General features: G+C 34.7%; 1 protein-coding gene and 2 long non-coding RNA genes across 3 annotated transcripts; 2 read left to right on the top strand and 1 right to left on the bottom strand.

Moving 5' to 3' along the window:
• The first annotated feature begins 1,437 nt into the window (after positions 1-1,437).
• Positions 1,438-6,742, top strand: LOC133818749 (uncharacterized). The gene is made up of 5 exons (XR_009886088.1): positions 1,438-1,636; positions 1,760-1,806; positions 3,943-4,015; positions 5,543-5,587; positions 6,595-6,742. It is a non-coding gene; the product is annotated as an uncharacterized LOC133818749 (long non-coding RNA).
• On the bottom strand, positions 4,524-5,199 carry LOC133816430 (uncharacterized). The gene is made up of 3 exons (XR_009885234.1): positions 5,114-5,199; positions 4,988-5,012; positions 4,524-4,748 (listed from the first exon to the last, which is right to left on the bottom strand). It is a non-coding gene; the product is annotated as an uncharacterized LOC133816430 (long non-coding RNA).
• Positions 6,743-8,084: 1,342 nt separating the features above from the next.
• LOC133814951 (uncharacterized) lies at positions 8,085-11,944 on the top strand. The gene is made up of 11 exons (XM_062247851.1): positions 8,085-8,466; positions 8,589-8,792; positions 8,943-9,132; positions 9,219-9,933; positions 10,124-10,181; positions 10,424-10,516; positions 10,598-10,854; positions 10,934-11,149; positions 11,222-11,314; positions 11,401-11,505; positions 11,585-11,944. The coding sequence occupies exons 1-11, from the start codon at positions 8,085-8,087 to the stop codon at positions 11,927-11,929; spliced, it is 2,658 nt and encodes an 885-aa protein (XP_062103835.1). The 3' UTR covers positions 11,930-11,944.
• The last annotated feature ends 5,128 nt before the right edge of the window (positions 11,945-17,072 follow it).

Here is a 17,072-nt window from a genome sequence, read left to right as displayed (position 1 = left end):
CTAACTAAACAAGATATCTTTCCATGCTAAGGGCATGCACAACTAAGTATGAAATGATGAATTATGGATTAGGGACACTCTTGGAAATCTGGATAACAAACTTGTTTCCATGCTAAGGGCATGCACAACTAAGTATGAAATGATGAATTATGGATTAGGGACACTCTTGAAAATCTGGATAACAAACTTGTTATAACCTCTAACAAAGACCCAAATTCGTTGTAAAATGTAGTTCTCTTAGCCAAAGTAGACACAACTGCTAAACAATATGTGCCCACAACATCCACCGGAAGATCTAGCCAAATAATCAAATCCATCGCCACTATCTACTTTGCATATTTTTCTTGTATAACTGAAAAGCAACCTACAAAATAAATTATCATGAAAACCAAAACAATATTAGTTAATGAAGTTAAATAAATGATAAAATTTAAAGGACAATAATACTAAATACCACCAAAATTATAAAATTATCAATTATAATGGATAAAAGAAGAAAAAACTTATTTGTGAAATACAACTATTTCAAATATCATCGTTAAAGTCACTTCTTCTCCTTGGATAAAAAACAACCTACAAAAAATACTAAAAAATAATATTGAAATGAGTATTAAACTTTGAAGAATGAAATGAAGGGAAAACAATAATATAAACATGTTAAACAATAATAATAATAAATTAAAATTAAATATATCACCCTATAATGACAATAAAAATAAAAATAAAAATATATCTTTTATTAGTGCTTCATACTTCAATATTAGTAATAGTCTTTAACAAATTTGAGAACTCAATAAAACAAAACATAACAAGAGAACACAAAGCCAAATAACCAATATAAAGAATAGGTTTAATGATAACATAATAGCCATGATCTAGATAATTACTAAATAAGTAAATAATAATAATTACTAAATTAATTAAAAAAAAAGAAACAACAGTTGCCAATAATTAGTCATAGCATTGGATATTTATTAAGATATGGCACTACAGGAAAATTGGGTTCTAGCGACGACACATCTAGCGACGACATTCCGATTTTCGTCGCTAGATGTACTTTTAGACTTACTCCCCACGTCTACCCTATTTACCGCGAACCCAAATAAAAAAGCCCACCAAATTTTTGTTTTCCCCACCAAATTTTTTGTTTTCCCCAGTTTTTTTTCCCTCAGACCCATATATACCCCAAACCCCATTCTCTCCCCTCTACCGAAGCCCTTCTCTCAGACCTCAACCCCAAACCCCTTTCTCTCCCCTCTCAGACCTCAACCCCAAACCGTGAGAACCCCCATCTCCTCTCAGACCCCACTCTCTTCTCTCAGACGTCAACCCCAAACCGTGAGAACCCCCATCCTCTCGAGCATCCTCCATCTGTGGCTCTTCCAAGCTCCGCCGGAGACGACCGTGAGAACCATCAGAGACGGAGACAACCGTGAGAACCCCCATCCTCTCGAGCATCCTCCATCTGTGGCTCTTCCAAGCTCCGCCGGAGACGACCGTGAGAACCATCAGAGACGGAGACGACCGTGAGAACCCCCATCCTCTCGAGCATCCTCCATCTGTGGCTCTTCCAAGCTCCGCCGGAGACAACCGTGAGAACCATCAGAGACGGAGACGGTTCCTCTAAGCTCCATGGGTACATATATTTATATATATATATAAATATTTAGTTTTTTATTATTAGTATTGTTTAGTTAATTTATATATATATATTCTTTTGTGACTGAAGGTATCTCTCGACTCCTTCTCTGTTTTGCAGGTATCTCTCTATTTCAATGTTTCAAAACCTGTATTTGACTTGTTTGGGTAATGTCTTGACTCCCCTCATTTGTTCTTTTTGCCTTTTTACACTGATTTCTCTGTTACTATTAGAAAATTATCTGTTACTATTACATATATATAGATAAAGTATATTCTTATCAAAATATTATATATGTTGCTTTACTTCTTTCTTTCTTATGGACCACTCTGATCGTTTAGCAGTGTACTGAAAATAAAATTATGATAATTTAACATGTCATGGAAGTAATTGACCGAATCAATCAATTTTATACAAAAAAAATTGTAAATAATGGTCTTTATACAAAAGTCAGTAATAAATGACCAAGTTGCTTCGAATGGAATTTAAAGGCCGGTTCCCATACATGACATCCTTTGTGGTTTTTACCTCTGATAGGTTGAGAGTTTTTTATATTATATTACAATTCTTACCTTGATTAAGAATATTTGTCCCTTTTTCATGGGAATTAAGCTTTGTACTTATATGAGGTTAATTAGTTTACCAAAGTTGAAAAATTGTTCAATAGGTTGTGCTTGGGTCATCATTAGTGGTTTGTAGCTCTTTTAACATCTTTTCAGCCACATCAACTCACTAGTGCCTTGAGCATGTGCTCTCAAGGCAGCTCCTGCTTTACTGCTGGACACCATATACTGCTTCTTCACATTACAAGTTTTTTCCAAACAAAAGAACAATGTACTGATGTAGTTCTTCTATCTTCAATCGAACCAGCCCAATCTACATCTTTTTACCCTGCCACCTTTTTATTTCTATTTTTCTTATAACCAATCCAGAGGCAGTCTTCAAGTATCTCAAAAATTTTGTATACAACATCATGATGTTATTTACAAGGAGCATGCATATATTGATTGACAACACCTCAACATATGCAATATCAGTGGACCCCTTTTACAACTTACCGTACTCTTTTTGCTTTATCCTTAAACCCATTGTTTGGTGATCATTTTGCTGCGTTAAAGATGTTTTGTGTTCTGAATATGAAAATTAATGGGAAGAAAGTAAAAGTTCATTTAAAAAAATAACTATGCTTCATTTTTTTTTGTTAGCAAAACTGCAGTATTATTGTTGATGTTAAAATATGAAATTTAAATCTTGTTCTCTTTATGTTGATGGTTTATGGAAGTTCCAGCAAATGCTTTAGGAAGCCAATGGCAAGCAAATTGAACTGTTTGCCCCTCTCTCCCTAATTTAATTAATCCTGCAAAGCAGTTGTTTTCAATTTAAAGTATGGTTTGTGAGCATTAATAATTAAACCTGTTACACATACAAACAAACTATTATAAAGGGTTGGAATAGATTGGCCAAATTTGGATGATTTAACCATTGACATATGCTTTTATGTTTTACCCCTGTGTTGGTAAATCAGGGAAAGAGAACCAAATTTTAACAGAAACCCAGTTTGAAAGGATTCACTATTTTTACTAAGATTGGATGCCCAGTAGTAAAGACTCACTCAATGCTATTCTTTTTTTTTTTTTGTCTAAGTTAAACAACACTAAACAATAAAATAACAAGCCTTTCTTTAGGTCTAGCTATGTGTGTGTTATTTGAGAATAATATCCTCTTTTATCTATGAAAAATAACAAGTTTGGGCCCCTCAGTCCTCATCTGACAGACACCAAATTATCTTGTCAAATAGTAACTGTGAAATAGTGAGTTTCATTGAATTACTTCCACTCTTGCATACAGGATCACCAGAGAACAGAGGCCAAATGAAGCAAGTTGATATAATAATCTCACATTAACTTTTGCTTTCTGTATTTTTTTATCACCCGTGATTTAAAAACATGTACAAATTTTTTGGGCAATAAAAAATATTAGGCACCACAATAAGGAGAGTAGTGGTGGTTGGTCCCTATCAACTTGAGGGGGTTGTTAGTACATATGGTTAGGCTTGTATTTAACTGCAAATTAGTTTATTTCAACTGTATTTTCAGCTGTCTTAACAGCCTCTTTTTTGGACATATATATATATATTCTGTTGGTTTATAATAGAACTCAGTTGTATCTATTCTATATAAATAATACAAGTTCTATTCAGTCTTTTTCACTGATTTATAACTCTTTTTCACTAAAACACTTTTGTATTCACACCCAGAAGCTCAACAACTTCATTATTTTTCTCTGCCTTTCCTTTAATCCAGGTTCTTCTGGTACATGCACCAAACAACACATTAACTGCAAGACAGTGTACTCATTATGAATTCCGGGCAAAAGGTTTGTCTTATTTACTCAACGACTTGTTTCTTCACTATATTATAAAATGCTTATTTTCACTTTTAAAAATAAAAACAAAAACCTTATTTTTAGTCACAACAAATTAAAGTTTGTAAAACTCACACTTATTCTGTATCTTGAACATTGCTTTTGTATAATTATAGCTATTTTGAATCCTTCTAGAAAGACAAAATAAATTAGCTTAGAGTATATAGTTCGCTTTGATTTCAGCTGCATCTTTTTTTTTTATCACAGATAGATAACTGAGAATTGAGTTAAACTGCTTTAGGATTATGTATATAGTCTAGTAGATTCGTAGTAGGTTAAGAAGGGCTATCTATTACTATAAAATTATATTACTGAAAAAATAAAAGTGCATATGAGCTATTATAATAATGCTTTTAAGAATGTAAAACATACCAAAAATCTTCATGATTAAAATCAAAGATAGTTCATTGACATAGAAATTATATATTGGTATACCTTCTGTTCCCATGATTTTCTTGACTTGGTGTCTGTTCTTAGAATTTCATGCAACAGCCCTAACAATTATTATATCACTGAGTTGGATATAAATCAGTGAAACATATAATCATAACATATATAAGAACAACATTATATACATATATATATTATTACGGTTAAGGGTGATTTGCTTGAAATTCTTATGGATGCCGCCATGTGACTGAGATGATGTTACAGAGGCCATAATAGTTGTTTGAAAAGAAAAAATCTGTAACAGAAAGTGAAAGAAATAAAAAAAAATCAGTAAAAAGTAGTTTTTTTCTATTTAGATTTTAAATATGTATTACAACTATCTATTAGTTTCTGGTTTTTAGCACCAATACCCTCTATGCATGAACACTCATTTTAGTCCTTGAGCTTTTGTTTTTGAGCTACAATGGTTGAATTTGTTAAATTGGGTTCAGTAGCAAAGAAGACAGTACAGACAAAAAGAAAGATAACGATTACCTCAGCGACTAGTCCAGTATGGGTGCTGTATCCATTTTTAGAAAGAAACCCAGTGGAGCATTTTAGTGAACAGATCATGAACTAAAAATCCAAGCTAAATAAAAGTCATAGTTACAGAGTACTTACTGGCTAGAGATAGAGATTCCAGTGGTGCAGTTAAACTAGGACGAAGATCAAACCCATATATACATATACATATACATATATATATATGACTGAAGAATCTTAAGGATCAGTGGGCACACGGGTACCCCCTGAATTTTTTTAGAAAAAATAATCATCTATGACTATACATGCATGGACAATAGATTTTTCTATTAATTTGGAAACTACATGGAAATGTCCAAGCCAATTATCTCCAAGTAATTGAAAAGTAACAATATCGTGCCCAAGTTTACCAAGTTATGTCATTTTCACTTGTAATTGTTGTCAAAAATAAATCACTATTGCATTACTCTTCTTTTTATTAATTTGTACTCTGTTGACTAACCACGACATTTTTAATTTTCAGGATTAATTGTTGATTGTAATTTGAGCAGGAGCTTGGTTTTGCAGGATTTTCTATAATAAAAGACTTTGGATTTTGATTGATTTATTGAGGTATTTACTCTTCAAATGTGTTTATTCTCTATATTTAGTATTGTTTATTTTGGTTTTTTTTTCATTATGTGCTATAAGTTGAAGAGAATACATGTTTCAACTGAATTTTTGTAAGACTTTAATGTATGTAGAAAAATATATGTTGTTCTAAGAGAACCCAATATAGAGTCAAGTGGAGGTTAATCCAATTCCATGTAATTAATACAATATGTTTAAGCTATAGCTACCTATAACTAGATTGATATTTACACATATTTAGTCCTATTTAAAATATTATATTTGTTTTTTATCAAGAAAAAGAAGTCTTACTATTTTTACAAGTTTTGAGTTTCTCATAATAATATGTATATTTGTTGCTCTTTGTGATGTTATTTTTCTTTAATTACTTCCCATCCTTTTGTAATAGTCTATCAATTTTCTTGATGCAACTATTTTTCCTCAAGAAATATGGAGTCAGGTTTACCCAAGAAAAAATATGATATATTTCTAATTAAGATGTATGGTACATGTGTGTGTTTTTTTAGGGAAATTTATGTATATATGTACCATACATCAACTCTGAGCAAGAAATTTGCGTGCATTAAAAAAAATAGAAAGAAAAAAGTAGTAATGAGTGAATCAATAAAATTATACAATAAATAATAACCATAAGATTTATGTTATTCATTTTGTGGTTTTCTCTTTCATAAATATTTTATAAATGGTCAATATGCATAAACTTATAAATTTTTTACTAAATTTAATAACCAATAAAAGTAATAATTAATAAAATAAGTATAATAAAACAAATAATTAAATCAAATAAAAGTAATTACTAAATTATATATAAAATTGAAATTAAATTGATTATTAATTACTCACTTAATTTATTAATTAATAAACTTTAATCTAATAAGTTATTGATGATTTATTTGTAAAACATGATAATTCATTGAAAAAATAATAATTCAAATAATAATTTCTTACACTGTGCAGTGTAATAATTAATAATTTCTTACACTGTGCAGTGTCCTATAGAATGTCGATCAACAAGACTTGGATTAATAATTCAAATAAATTTTCTGATGAGTATGTTGCTGGAGCGTTTGCATTTGTTGAGAGAGCTCAACAATTTGTGGATACAAGGGGACTAGTGAAGTGTCCTTGTAACAAGTGTCTTAATATCGAATTGCAAACGATTGGTGTGCTAGAAAGTCATATTTTTGAGAATGGTTTTCTATGAAGTTATACAAATTGGTACTGGCATGGAGAGGAGGAAATAATACCGACCAATAGAGTAGTCCACCAATGTCACGAGGACGAGATGATGGATGTTCTTAATGATATAGCACAACCTAACAATTGTGAAGATGATGAGAATGAGGTTGATGATGAGATACCACCAGCATCAGAATGCAGAGGTACTAGCCAATACTATAATGACTTATTTGCCGAGATGGAGTCTCCGTTATTCCCAGGGTGTGAAAAATACACATCTTTGAATTTCGTAGCTAAGTTGATGCATTTCAAAGTGTTGGGGAAAATTCCTAACAAAATTTTTGATGGAATCTTGGAGTTGTTAGAAGATGCATTCCCATCTCCAAATAAGATACCAAAGTCACATTATGCGGCGAAGAGGTTGATGAGGAAATTGGGTTTGGGTTACGAGTCAATCCATGTTTGTAAGCATGATTGTGCATTGTTTTGGAAGGAAAATGCTGGAAAACACAAGTGTCCAATTTGTGGGGAGGATCGTTGGGTGGATAAAAATACCAAGGGGAAGAAAGTGCCCCAAAAAGTTATGCGTTATTTTCCATTGACCCCTCGGTTGATGCGAAAATATGCATCAAGGCACATTTCTCAACATATGAGATGGCATCATGAAGGGCGTGTTAAAGAAGATGGTATCATGCGTCATCCTGCAGATGGGAAAGCATGGAAGGATTTTGATCGTAGCAATCCAGCGTTTGCAATGGAACCTAGGAATGTGCGCCTTGGATTGGCTGCTGATGGATTCAATCCTTTTGGAAATATGAGTTTGTCTTATAGCATGTGGCCGGTTGTGTTAACGACTTACAACTTGCCACCGTGGTTATGCATGAAAGAGACTAACTTTATGTTGACTTTATTAATTCCTGGTCCACATTCACCTGGAAAAGATTTTGATGTTTTCTTAAGGCCATTGGTTGATGAGTTGAAGGAATTATGGGTGAACGGTGTTCAGACTCGGGATGTTGTTGATGGTAGTTTTTTTAAGCTTCGAGCAGTTTTATTGTGGACTATAAATGATTTTCCAGCGAGGAGTAGTCTTTCTGGATGGAGTGGTCAAGGTTACACTACTTGTCCTACTTGCAATGTATCAACACCATCAGTTCGTTTGCAAAATAAGGTTGCATTTTACGGTCACAGACATTTTTTACCAATGGGACACCAAATTAGAAAAAAGAAGAAGTTATATGGTTCAATTGAGAAAAGACCACCTCCAGAGGAATTTAGCACTGAAGCTATTTTCACACAAATGAATTTTATGCCTGAATCTCTTCCTGGTAAGCATGTTAGCTACGGTGGACAAAAAAGGAAACGCACAAAAGAGCAAGTTGGTTGGCGTAAAAAAAGCATTTTCTTTGAGCTCCCATATTGGGCCAATATGAAGTTGCGACATAACCTAGACGTCATGCATGTTGAGAAAAATGTATGCGACAGCTTAGTTGGCACAATAGTCGGGTTGGAAAATAAGACCAAAGATACAGTTAGCGCTAGAGTAGATTTGGAGAAGATGAAGATAAGGCCAGAATTGCATCTGAGAATGGTAAATGGTCGAATGGAAAAGCCAGCAGCGAAATACACATTTATTCCTGAAAATCGACATAAGTTTTGTCGACAGTCAAATTTCCAGATGGGTTTGCATCTAATCTAAGGAAGAATGTGATTGAAAATGACAATAAGATTACTGGGTTGAAATCCCACGATTGTCATGTCATATTGCAACGTCTTTTGCCAATTGGTGTTCATTCATTCCTAGAAAAACCAATTGCCAAGACCATTATTGACTTGTGCACTTTCTTCAAGATTATTTGTGCTAGAACTCTGATTGTTTCTGATTTGGAGAAAGTGAAAACATCAATTGCTGAAATTCTTTGCGGACTAGAAATCATTTTTCCGCCAGCGTTTTTTGATGTTATGGTTCACCTAATGATACATTTGCCTCAAGAAGCAATAGATGGAGGTCCAGTACACATGAGGTGGATGTATCCCTTTGAGAGATACATGAAAAAATTGAAACATTATGTGCGTAATAAAGCTCGTCCTGAGGGGTCCATAGCTGAGGGTTATGTCGTTGATGAAGCATTGACATTCTGTTCTATGTACTTCAAAGGGGTGGAAACAAGGTTTAATCGTCCAGATAGAAATGTTGATGCAATTCCATCACTAAAGAAGTTGTCTGTGTTTCAATCTCAAGGTCGTCCGATCAGTAAGAAGACACTAACAACTTTGGACGATGAACTTAAAAAAACTGCTGAGTGGTACATTCTCAACAATTGCATTGAGATTCTCCCATATATTCAGTAAGTACTTTGATCACACTAACAATATATCTACTCTTCCATTTATCTTTCAAATTTTTTAAGTCTTTCATATTTTATATGTGTAGAGAGCACAAGCAGATCCTTTTATCTAGTGGTGCTGAAAACCTAGATCAATTACAGAAAAAGGAGTTCCCCATGTGGTTTTACAATAAGCTTTACAATCTTCGACAAGCAGGATCTGCAGAAGCTTCTGAAGAGTTATTCTCCTTAGCAAGCGGCTCCTCTAATCTTGTTTCTTCATACACTGGGTGTATTGTCAATGGAGTTCGATTTTTGTGTTATGATAGAGATAAAAATTTGAAAACTCAAAACAGTGGTGTCTTAGTACCCGGAGTAGACAACAAAAATTTCTACGGGCAATTAGAAGAGGTTATAGTGATGTCATACCTTGCTGGTTGTTCTGTTGTATTATTTAAGTGTAAATGGTTTGATACAGATCCTACCAAGAGTAGGATGAAGCATGAAAATAATATAACCAGTATATTTACTAAGTTCGAGTGGTACAAAGATGACAAGTTTATCTTGGCAACTCAGGCAAAACAAATTTTCTATCTTGATGATTTGAAAAATGACCGGGATTGGAAAATTGTTGAAGAAGTTCATCATAGAAATGTGTGGGACACCCCAGCAACTGATGAACAGTTGGATCCCATTGAAATAGATGTTATGCATGACACAATATCATCTGATTTCCAATTGTTTGTCGATCTTGGTCCGTTGCCTGAAATCAATTTTTGCCGTAGAGATCAATTGCCATATGTTGTCAATGTAGATACTCCTGTTGATCAAGAGGAAGATGAAGAGGAAGAGGAAGAGGAAATGGTCGATGAAGAGGAAGAGGAGATGGTCGATGAAGAGGAAGAGGAAGAGGAAGAGATGGACTTAGAAGAAGATAATGTAGAAGAAAATGAGAATGATAGTGATAATGAATATTATAGTGATGATTAAGTTGTAATTTTTGCATTCAAAGATTGCTTGCACTTATTATTTATGGATAACCATATATATCATTATATCATTATTCGTTGGTATGTTGAGTTTAACTGTTAGAAATATATATTCTTAATTTTCGGTGATAAATAAAGTGTCTAGAATACCTCACATGAATCTTAAATGTCAGCAATCTATATTATTTTCGGTGATAGTAAATATTATAGTGAAGCTTATATTATTTTTACATTGAAAGATTGTTCAAATGTATTGAAATTTTATAATATTTAAATTTGATTGTACAAATTTATCAATGCATATATATCATCAATTTTTTTAGATATGTCTTCTGCGGTTATGCAACATCACGGAGGGGATGGTGGGGCAAATCCTCCTCCAGATCCAACGCAGATACAGGCTGATTGTGAGAGAGGTAACACATGCAATTATTTTTTTTGGATGAATATATTGAATTAATTTATTTATGTGTATATAATAATTATATGTATTTGAGAAATAATAGTGACGACTAAAACGAAAAGGCGTGGCATCAACAAGGGGTTTTCAACTCGAGAAGCTAGAGTTGCATTAGGTAGACCACTACCACTGGAGTGGGATGTTCGAGGGAAGACTTACAAAGAAATTGGTAATTATTCCCAACATTTCTCTAGAGAGATCGGCATTCTCATTCGACAATATGCCGATCCCGACTACGACCGATGGGATAAAGTACCCAGCGAAGTTAGAGATCGCATACTTCCTCGTCTAGAGGTAATTTATTTCTATAATTTTTTTATTGGGTTCACTTTAATATTAAATCTAGCTAATTTATTTTATATTTTTGATTCAGGATGATTTATTCGACATTGGTCGAAGTCGATATGCCTCAGAGAACCTCCCCGGCATTCTTTTGGGCATTCAACGGTCGTGCGCTGATCGTTACTCGGAGTGGAAGAATGACTTGTCCACTCATTTAAAAAAGAATGGTCGAGCACATCCTCCTGATGGTTTGGTGGTGGAGAAATGGCAGAAGGCGCTCCAGTATTTTGATCGCCCTGAAGTGAAGGTATTCACAAAAATATTATTTTTTAATTTATTTTTGTTAATTTAACATATGGTTAACACAAGTTCTTTGCAGAGGCGTTCTGAGACTAACTCTGCGAACCGTGCAAAACAAAAACAGAGAAGCGTGCAGGGTTCACAGTCTACGCCAGCCCTTCGTTACAAGAAGGTACTTTCTTTTTTACATAATTTTTATTTATGTTTTTTTTATAATGATTTTTTTTCTTAATTTTTTTCAAACTTCTTGTATTGTAGCGTGATTTACAAACTGGGTGTCTTGCTGGGGTTCCAGAGATTTGGATGGCGACTAAGTATATAGACGGGGAAGGTTGGGTGAGCAAGGCAGCAAAAGATAACTATGTAAGCAAATTTATATTTTATGATGTTCTTACTTTATTGTGTTGTAAATTCTAATATTCTTGAAAATTGTGTGATACAGGAAAAGATGATAGAGATACGTGACACTCTGCAGTCACAATCATCTACGAGCGCCTCTGCCTCGAGTACTATCCCGAGAGAAGATGATGACATTATTCTTGTTGAGACGATCTTTGGACGTCGTCGAGGCTATCAGCTGGGTCTTGGTCGTAGGATTCGCACGAGGGCGAATTGTGAAGCGGCTGAGGTACCTCAACCAACCCAACCACCTCCTACCGCACAAGACATGCAAGAGGTGAGGGAGCGACTCCGAGCCATAGAGGAGCACTTGGCTAGGATTGGTGGAGTCTCGGGATCTGGATCTTCTCAGCAAGGTCCTGGTGCCGATCCTACAACACCTAGTTAAAAATATTTATATTTATGTATTTTAATTTTACTATGGTAGTACTTTGTTATATAAATATTTATAGTAAAAATATAATTTTGTGCATGATTAAATTTCTCTTTTATTTCAAATCTTTTAGCAAAAAAATGTGTTAGTATATATATTGAATAATGACATTTTTTTTAAGTATATATAATAGTTCTTTAGGCATAAAAAAAAAAAAAAAAAAAAAAGACTTTTAGCGACAACATGTTGTCGCAAAAAAGGATAAATGTCGTCGCTAAATACCCAAATAATTTCAAAAATCAGAGCACATTCCAAACTAACAGCGACGAAAAAGTCGATCTTTTAGCGACCACATGTCGTCGCTAAAAGGAAATAGCGACGACATTTTTCATTTCGTCGCTAATTAAAACCAATTAGCGACCAGCAATTAGCGACGACAAGGTCGTCGCTAAAACAATTAGCGACTATATTTGGGGAATTAGCGATTACTTAAGTCGTCGCTAAAAACCCTTTTTCCTGAACCATGGTTAGATATTTACGATAAGTACTAAGTGAGAAGTTGGCAATGAAATTGAATCTTCTAAACCTGTTCAAGCAAAATAGTTCTAGAAACTAACTTACGATTATGTGAGTCAAAGACAAATTGGTTCTAATATAATTTTAATTAATAAAAAAAATAAAATGAAAATGAAATTTTTTGAGAAAATAGTGAAAAAAATTACCGTTAAAAATGGAAATCTCAATAAATAAAACAGATTAAACAAAACCTTAGACTGATCATGAAGAAATAAACAATTACTAAAAATAACTTGACATAAGAAAATAGCAATAAAATTCATGTAAAAGAAATTCCTTACCCATTGAACAAACGGAGAGAAAATGGCAAATAGATTATTAACTTGAATCAATTATTAGTATATATTAATCACACTTAAAATATGTAAAATTTATAATAAACTTCAAATCAAACAGATTGAACAAATGTTTAAGTAAATTTAAACGATGAGAAACTAATGCAATTAGTGCGTAGATTGTACTGCATATGGAAAGTGGTCATTGAAACAGGGAATTAGAATGGAAAGTTAAGATGTTAAATATAGGAAATAATAAAAATGACCATTGTGTTATATGTAGACCAAAGTGTCTGTTGAGAATATTGAAACGTTTAGTCAAAACAATAAAATAAAGTGAAATGTACAACCTGTTTGAAATATGACCATTGCTTGATTGAATAAATAAGAATATGAAATAATAATTTCTGTACATGTGAAATTGAGTGGCGTGAAGCTCAATTTCTCTCTGGCCATGGCGCGGAGGCGGAAAATTGTGCAAAAGCCAGTGCACCGTGAGGTATTGCCGGAGCTCCCTTCATCCATAGATGCAGTGGAAGACCAGAAGGTAACTACAGAGAGTAAGATGATCGTTGAAGAGGAGCAGTCAATCTCTGAGGTCTTAGTATCCGTTACTGGTAGTGTGGATAGCCCCTTTCCTTCGATGACGAATGCTGAACCAGATGTGGGCGGAAGAGGTAGAAGGTCAACATTTTCAAGATTCAGCCAAGGAAGTTTGGACCCGTTTTCGGGAATCTCTCCCTTCACATGGGGGTACGAAGCTTCAATTTAAGGAACCTATTCAGAGGGATGGCCAAAAGATTGCTCAGATGGATACTGTGGAAATTGAGGTTGAAGCATCCTACTGGAAATCAGCCTTAATATGTGTGGTAATTGGTGCTAACCCTCCTCTACTAGTTTTTACAGGTTTTATAAATCGTATCTGGGGTAAGCTTGGGATAGAACGAGTGGCAAGAATGAATGCTGGATTTACCATGGTGAAGTTCAGGGATGAAGCTACCCGAGATCTAGTACTGGAGTCAGGAGTGATTCACTTTGATAAGAAACCAGTAGTTTTAAGGCCTTGGACGATTGATATTGAGTCTTTGAAGTCAATAAAATTGGTTCCAGTGTGGATTAGGCTTCCTGATCTTGGACTCTAGTATTGGGGAGTAAATTGCTTGCGTGCTCTTGTTAGTACAATAGGGAAACCTATTATGATTGACAAGATAACTAAGGATAGATCGATGATCAAATTTGCTCGAGTGTTAGTGGAGATGGAAATTTCTGAAACTTTGCCCCGATTTATCAGTTATCTCAATGAGAGAAATCAAATTATGGAACAATTGGTTGATTATGAATGGCTGCCTACGAAATGTACTCAATGCAAAAAATTGGGACACACAATTGCTACCTGTAAGTCTAGTGCAGGAACAGTTTGGAGGAAGAAGGAGGATACTAATACTCAAGCGAATGAGTTTACTGGGCCTACTGAGGTTGTTCCTACCCCAGCAGTTGTTCAAGCTTCTTCATCTCAAGAACATCTGAAGCAGGATGAGCCTTACACTGAGGAAATACCAAAAGAGCAAGTGTGGTCTTACCCGAAGAAATCTGGGACTTTGAAACCAGCAAGTAAAGGCCCTACCCAGAGAACTAGGAATTCATTTAGTGTTCTTCAAGAACAGCAGCAGGTACAAACTGATCCTTCCCAATGTAGTCAATTAAATGGAGAACTGCAACTTACTGAGTTGGAATGTTAGAGGTATAAATAAGAAAAATAAGCAGATGTTAGTTTTGGATGTCTGTAGGATGAATAAAATTGGAATTGGGGCTCTTCTAGAAACAAAAATTAAAGGTGATAAACTGAAGGAAGTCATGGAAACAAGTTTTCTGGGTTGGAATTATTATAGTAGTATGAGTTTGGAGGGTCGAATCCTTTTGATTTGGAAGGATAGCTAGGTCAAAGTGGAAGCTATTAAAGATCATAATCAGTTTTTAAATTGTAGAGTTCGATTTTGTATCACTAGCCAAGATTTTTGTCTTACTGTGGTGTATGGTTCTAATCAATTGGAGACTCGGAAGGCGCTTTGGTTTGAGTTGGCTAATTTACCATTTCTAGTTAAACCTTGGCTTATTGTTGGAGATTTTAATGCGGTGTTTGATCCTAATGACAAAAAGGGTGGTAGAAGTGTTACTAAGAAAGAGATTGTTGATGCTAGGAATTGGCTTGATCTTGGTTTAGTGGAAGAAATGAAGACAATGGGCTTATTTTACACTTGGTCTAATAATCAAGATGGGGATAATCGTATCTACTCTAAATTGGACAGGGTTTTTTTCAATGAGGGATGGCTGGATGTTTTTCCTACTGTTACAGCAACTTCTCACTGGGAGGTGACCTCAGACCATTGTGTCATTTTGTTGAAACAAATAGGAATTCTTAATGAGGGTATCTCTCCATTTTGGTTCTATAATATGTGGACTGCCCATCCTCAGTTCAGGGGTACTGTTTTGACAAACTGGAACAAGGCTTTGCGAACTGAGGGGCATGGTTTGGATCAGATTTCTTGGAAACTCCTTCGCCTTAAGCACGGGTTGAAGAAGTTTAACTGGAGGATTATTGGAGATGTGGCCAGGAAGTATGAGGATAGTAAAGCTGATTATCAAAAGACTAAAATTAATCTTTTCAATGACCCTAAGAATCAAAGTCTATGCTCAGCTGAAAGAACCCCCTTTTTGAGGTTTAAAAGACAAGAGAAAATTTATGGTAGTTTTCTTAGACAAAAAAGTAAGATTGAATGGCTCCAATTTGGTGATGAAAATTCCTCCTATTTTCATGCTTATATGAAACAAAGGAAGAAAGCCAGCAGAATAGCATTATATGTAACTGAAGATGGCCGAGTTGAGGATAACTATCCAAAGGTGGTTAGTCATTTTGTTGATCATTTTAAATCTGTTCTGGGTTGTCCTAATAAAGCTATTGGATGTATTGATTTTGCCATAACTGAACTGGGTCCGAGTTTGAGCTTTGAAGACCAGGTGAAGTTAATTAAACCGTTTTCAAGCCATGAAGTTAAAGCAGCATTGTTCAGTATTAGCTCCATAAAGAGTCCTGGCCCTGATGGTTTTGGGGCTGGGTTCTTTAAAAGCTTATGGAAAGACATAGGGAAGGAGGTATCTAAGGCAATCCTTGAATTCTTTGATACAGGACATATTCCTAAATCTCTTAATAATATTATCCTTACCCTCATTCCTAAGGTTGATCATCCGACTACTGCAGCTGAGTATAGACCGATTGACTGATGTACTACCATCTACAAATGCATCTAAAAAATGCTTTGTCACAGGCTGGTTGATATTCTTCCTAAATTGATCAACCAGAACCAAGGGGCTTTTATAAAGGACAGGTCTCTTGCTCATAATGTTCTTATTCTTCAAGATCTCATTAAGGGATACAAAAGGAAACATAGTTCACCCCGATGTCTGATGAAGATTGATTTGAGCAAAGCCTATGATTCCATAGATTGAGATTTCTTGGAGAACTTGCTGAAAGCCTTAAGATTTCCTGGTCGTTTTATCAGATGGGTCATGATCTATATGAGAGGTTCCTCTTACTGTTTAATGATGAATGGACGACTTCAAGGAAGTTTTCAAGGTGGTAAAGGTCTTCACCAAGGTGACCCCATTACACCTTTGCTATTTGTAATAGTTATGGAGTACCTTACCCGATCTCTTTTTCAAGCTGCTAAGGAAAAAGGTTTCAAGTTTCATCCTTTATGCAAAAGCTTAAATATAATTAGTCTTTGTTTTGCTGATGATCTACTTATTGTTTGCAAAGCTAATACCAGCTCTATTCAGATTATTCAACATACATTAGATGATTTCTCCTCTGCTTCAGGGCTGCTTATTAATAAAAATAAATCTAGAATTTATTTTGGTGGTGTTTCGGTTCCAGATAAAAGTGTTCTGCTGAATCTTACTCAGCTGGCCGAAGGGGAGTTTCCTTTGATCGATCTTGGTATGCCTTTGAGACCAACAAAATGGAAAGCAATGGATTGTGATTTAATCCTTAAGAAAATTAGACAGAGATTATTTGTTTGGCCAGTAGGAACCTCTCCTATGCAGGGCGTGTCCAACTGATTCAAACTGCTCTGTTGGGCATTAGGAACTACCGGATGAGTATATTTCTCTTACCTCAGAGTATCATTAAAGAGATTGACCACCTCTGTAGAATGTTTTTATGGGGAGGAAAAGGTACCAGGAGCAAGTTTCATCTTACTTCTTGGGAGCAAGTTTGTTGCCCAAAAAGTCATGGTGGTTTAGGTTTCAAG

This window comes from Humulus lupulus, chromosome 2 (assembly GCF_963169125.1).
Source record: "Humulus lupulus chromosome 2, drHumLupu1.1, whole genome shotgun sequence".
Lineage (NCBI taxonomy): Eukaryota > Viridiplantae > Streptophyta > Magnoliopsida > Rosales > Cannabaceae > Humulus > Humulus lupulus.
The sequence above is the reverse complement of the archived record's forward strand: the minus strand, read 5'-3'. Positions and strand labels throughout refer to the sequence as shown.

Excerpts from the sequence above, each read along its gene's own strand:
- LOC133814951 (XM_062247851.1), top strand. The coding sequence starts at position 8,085 with ATGAATTTTATGCCTGAATCTCTTCCTGGTAAGCATGTTAGCTACGGT. Across the intron at positions 11,315-11,400 it reads CAGCCCTTCGTTACAAGAAG|CGTGATTTACAAACTGGGTG; the intron begins GTACTTTCTTTT and ends CTTGTATTGTAG. Across the intron at positions 11,506-11,584 it reads AGGCAGCAAAAGATAACTAT|GAAAAGATGATAGAGATACG; the intron begins GTAAGCAAATTT and ends TGTGTGATACAG.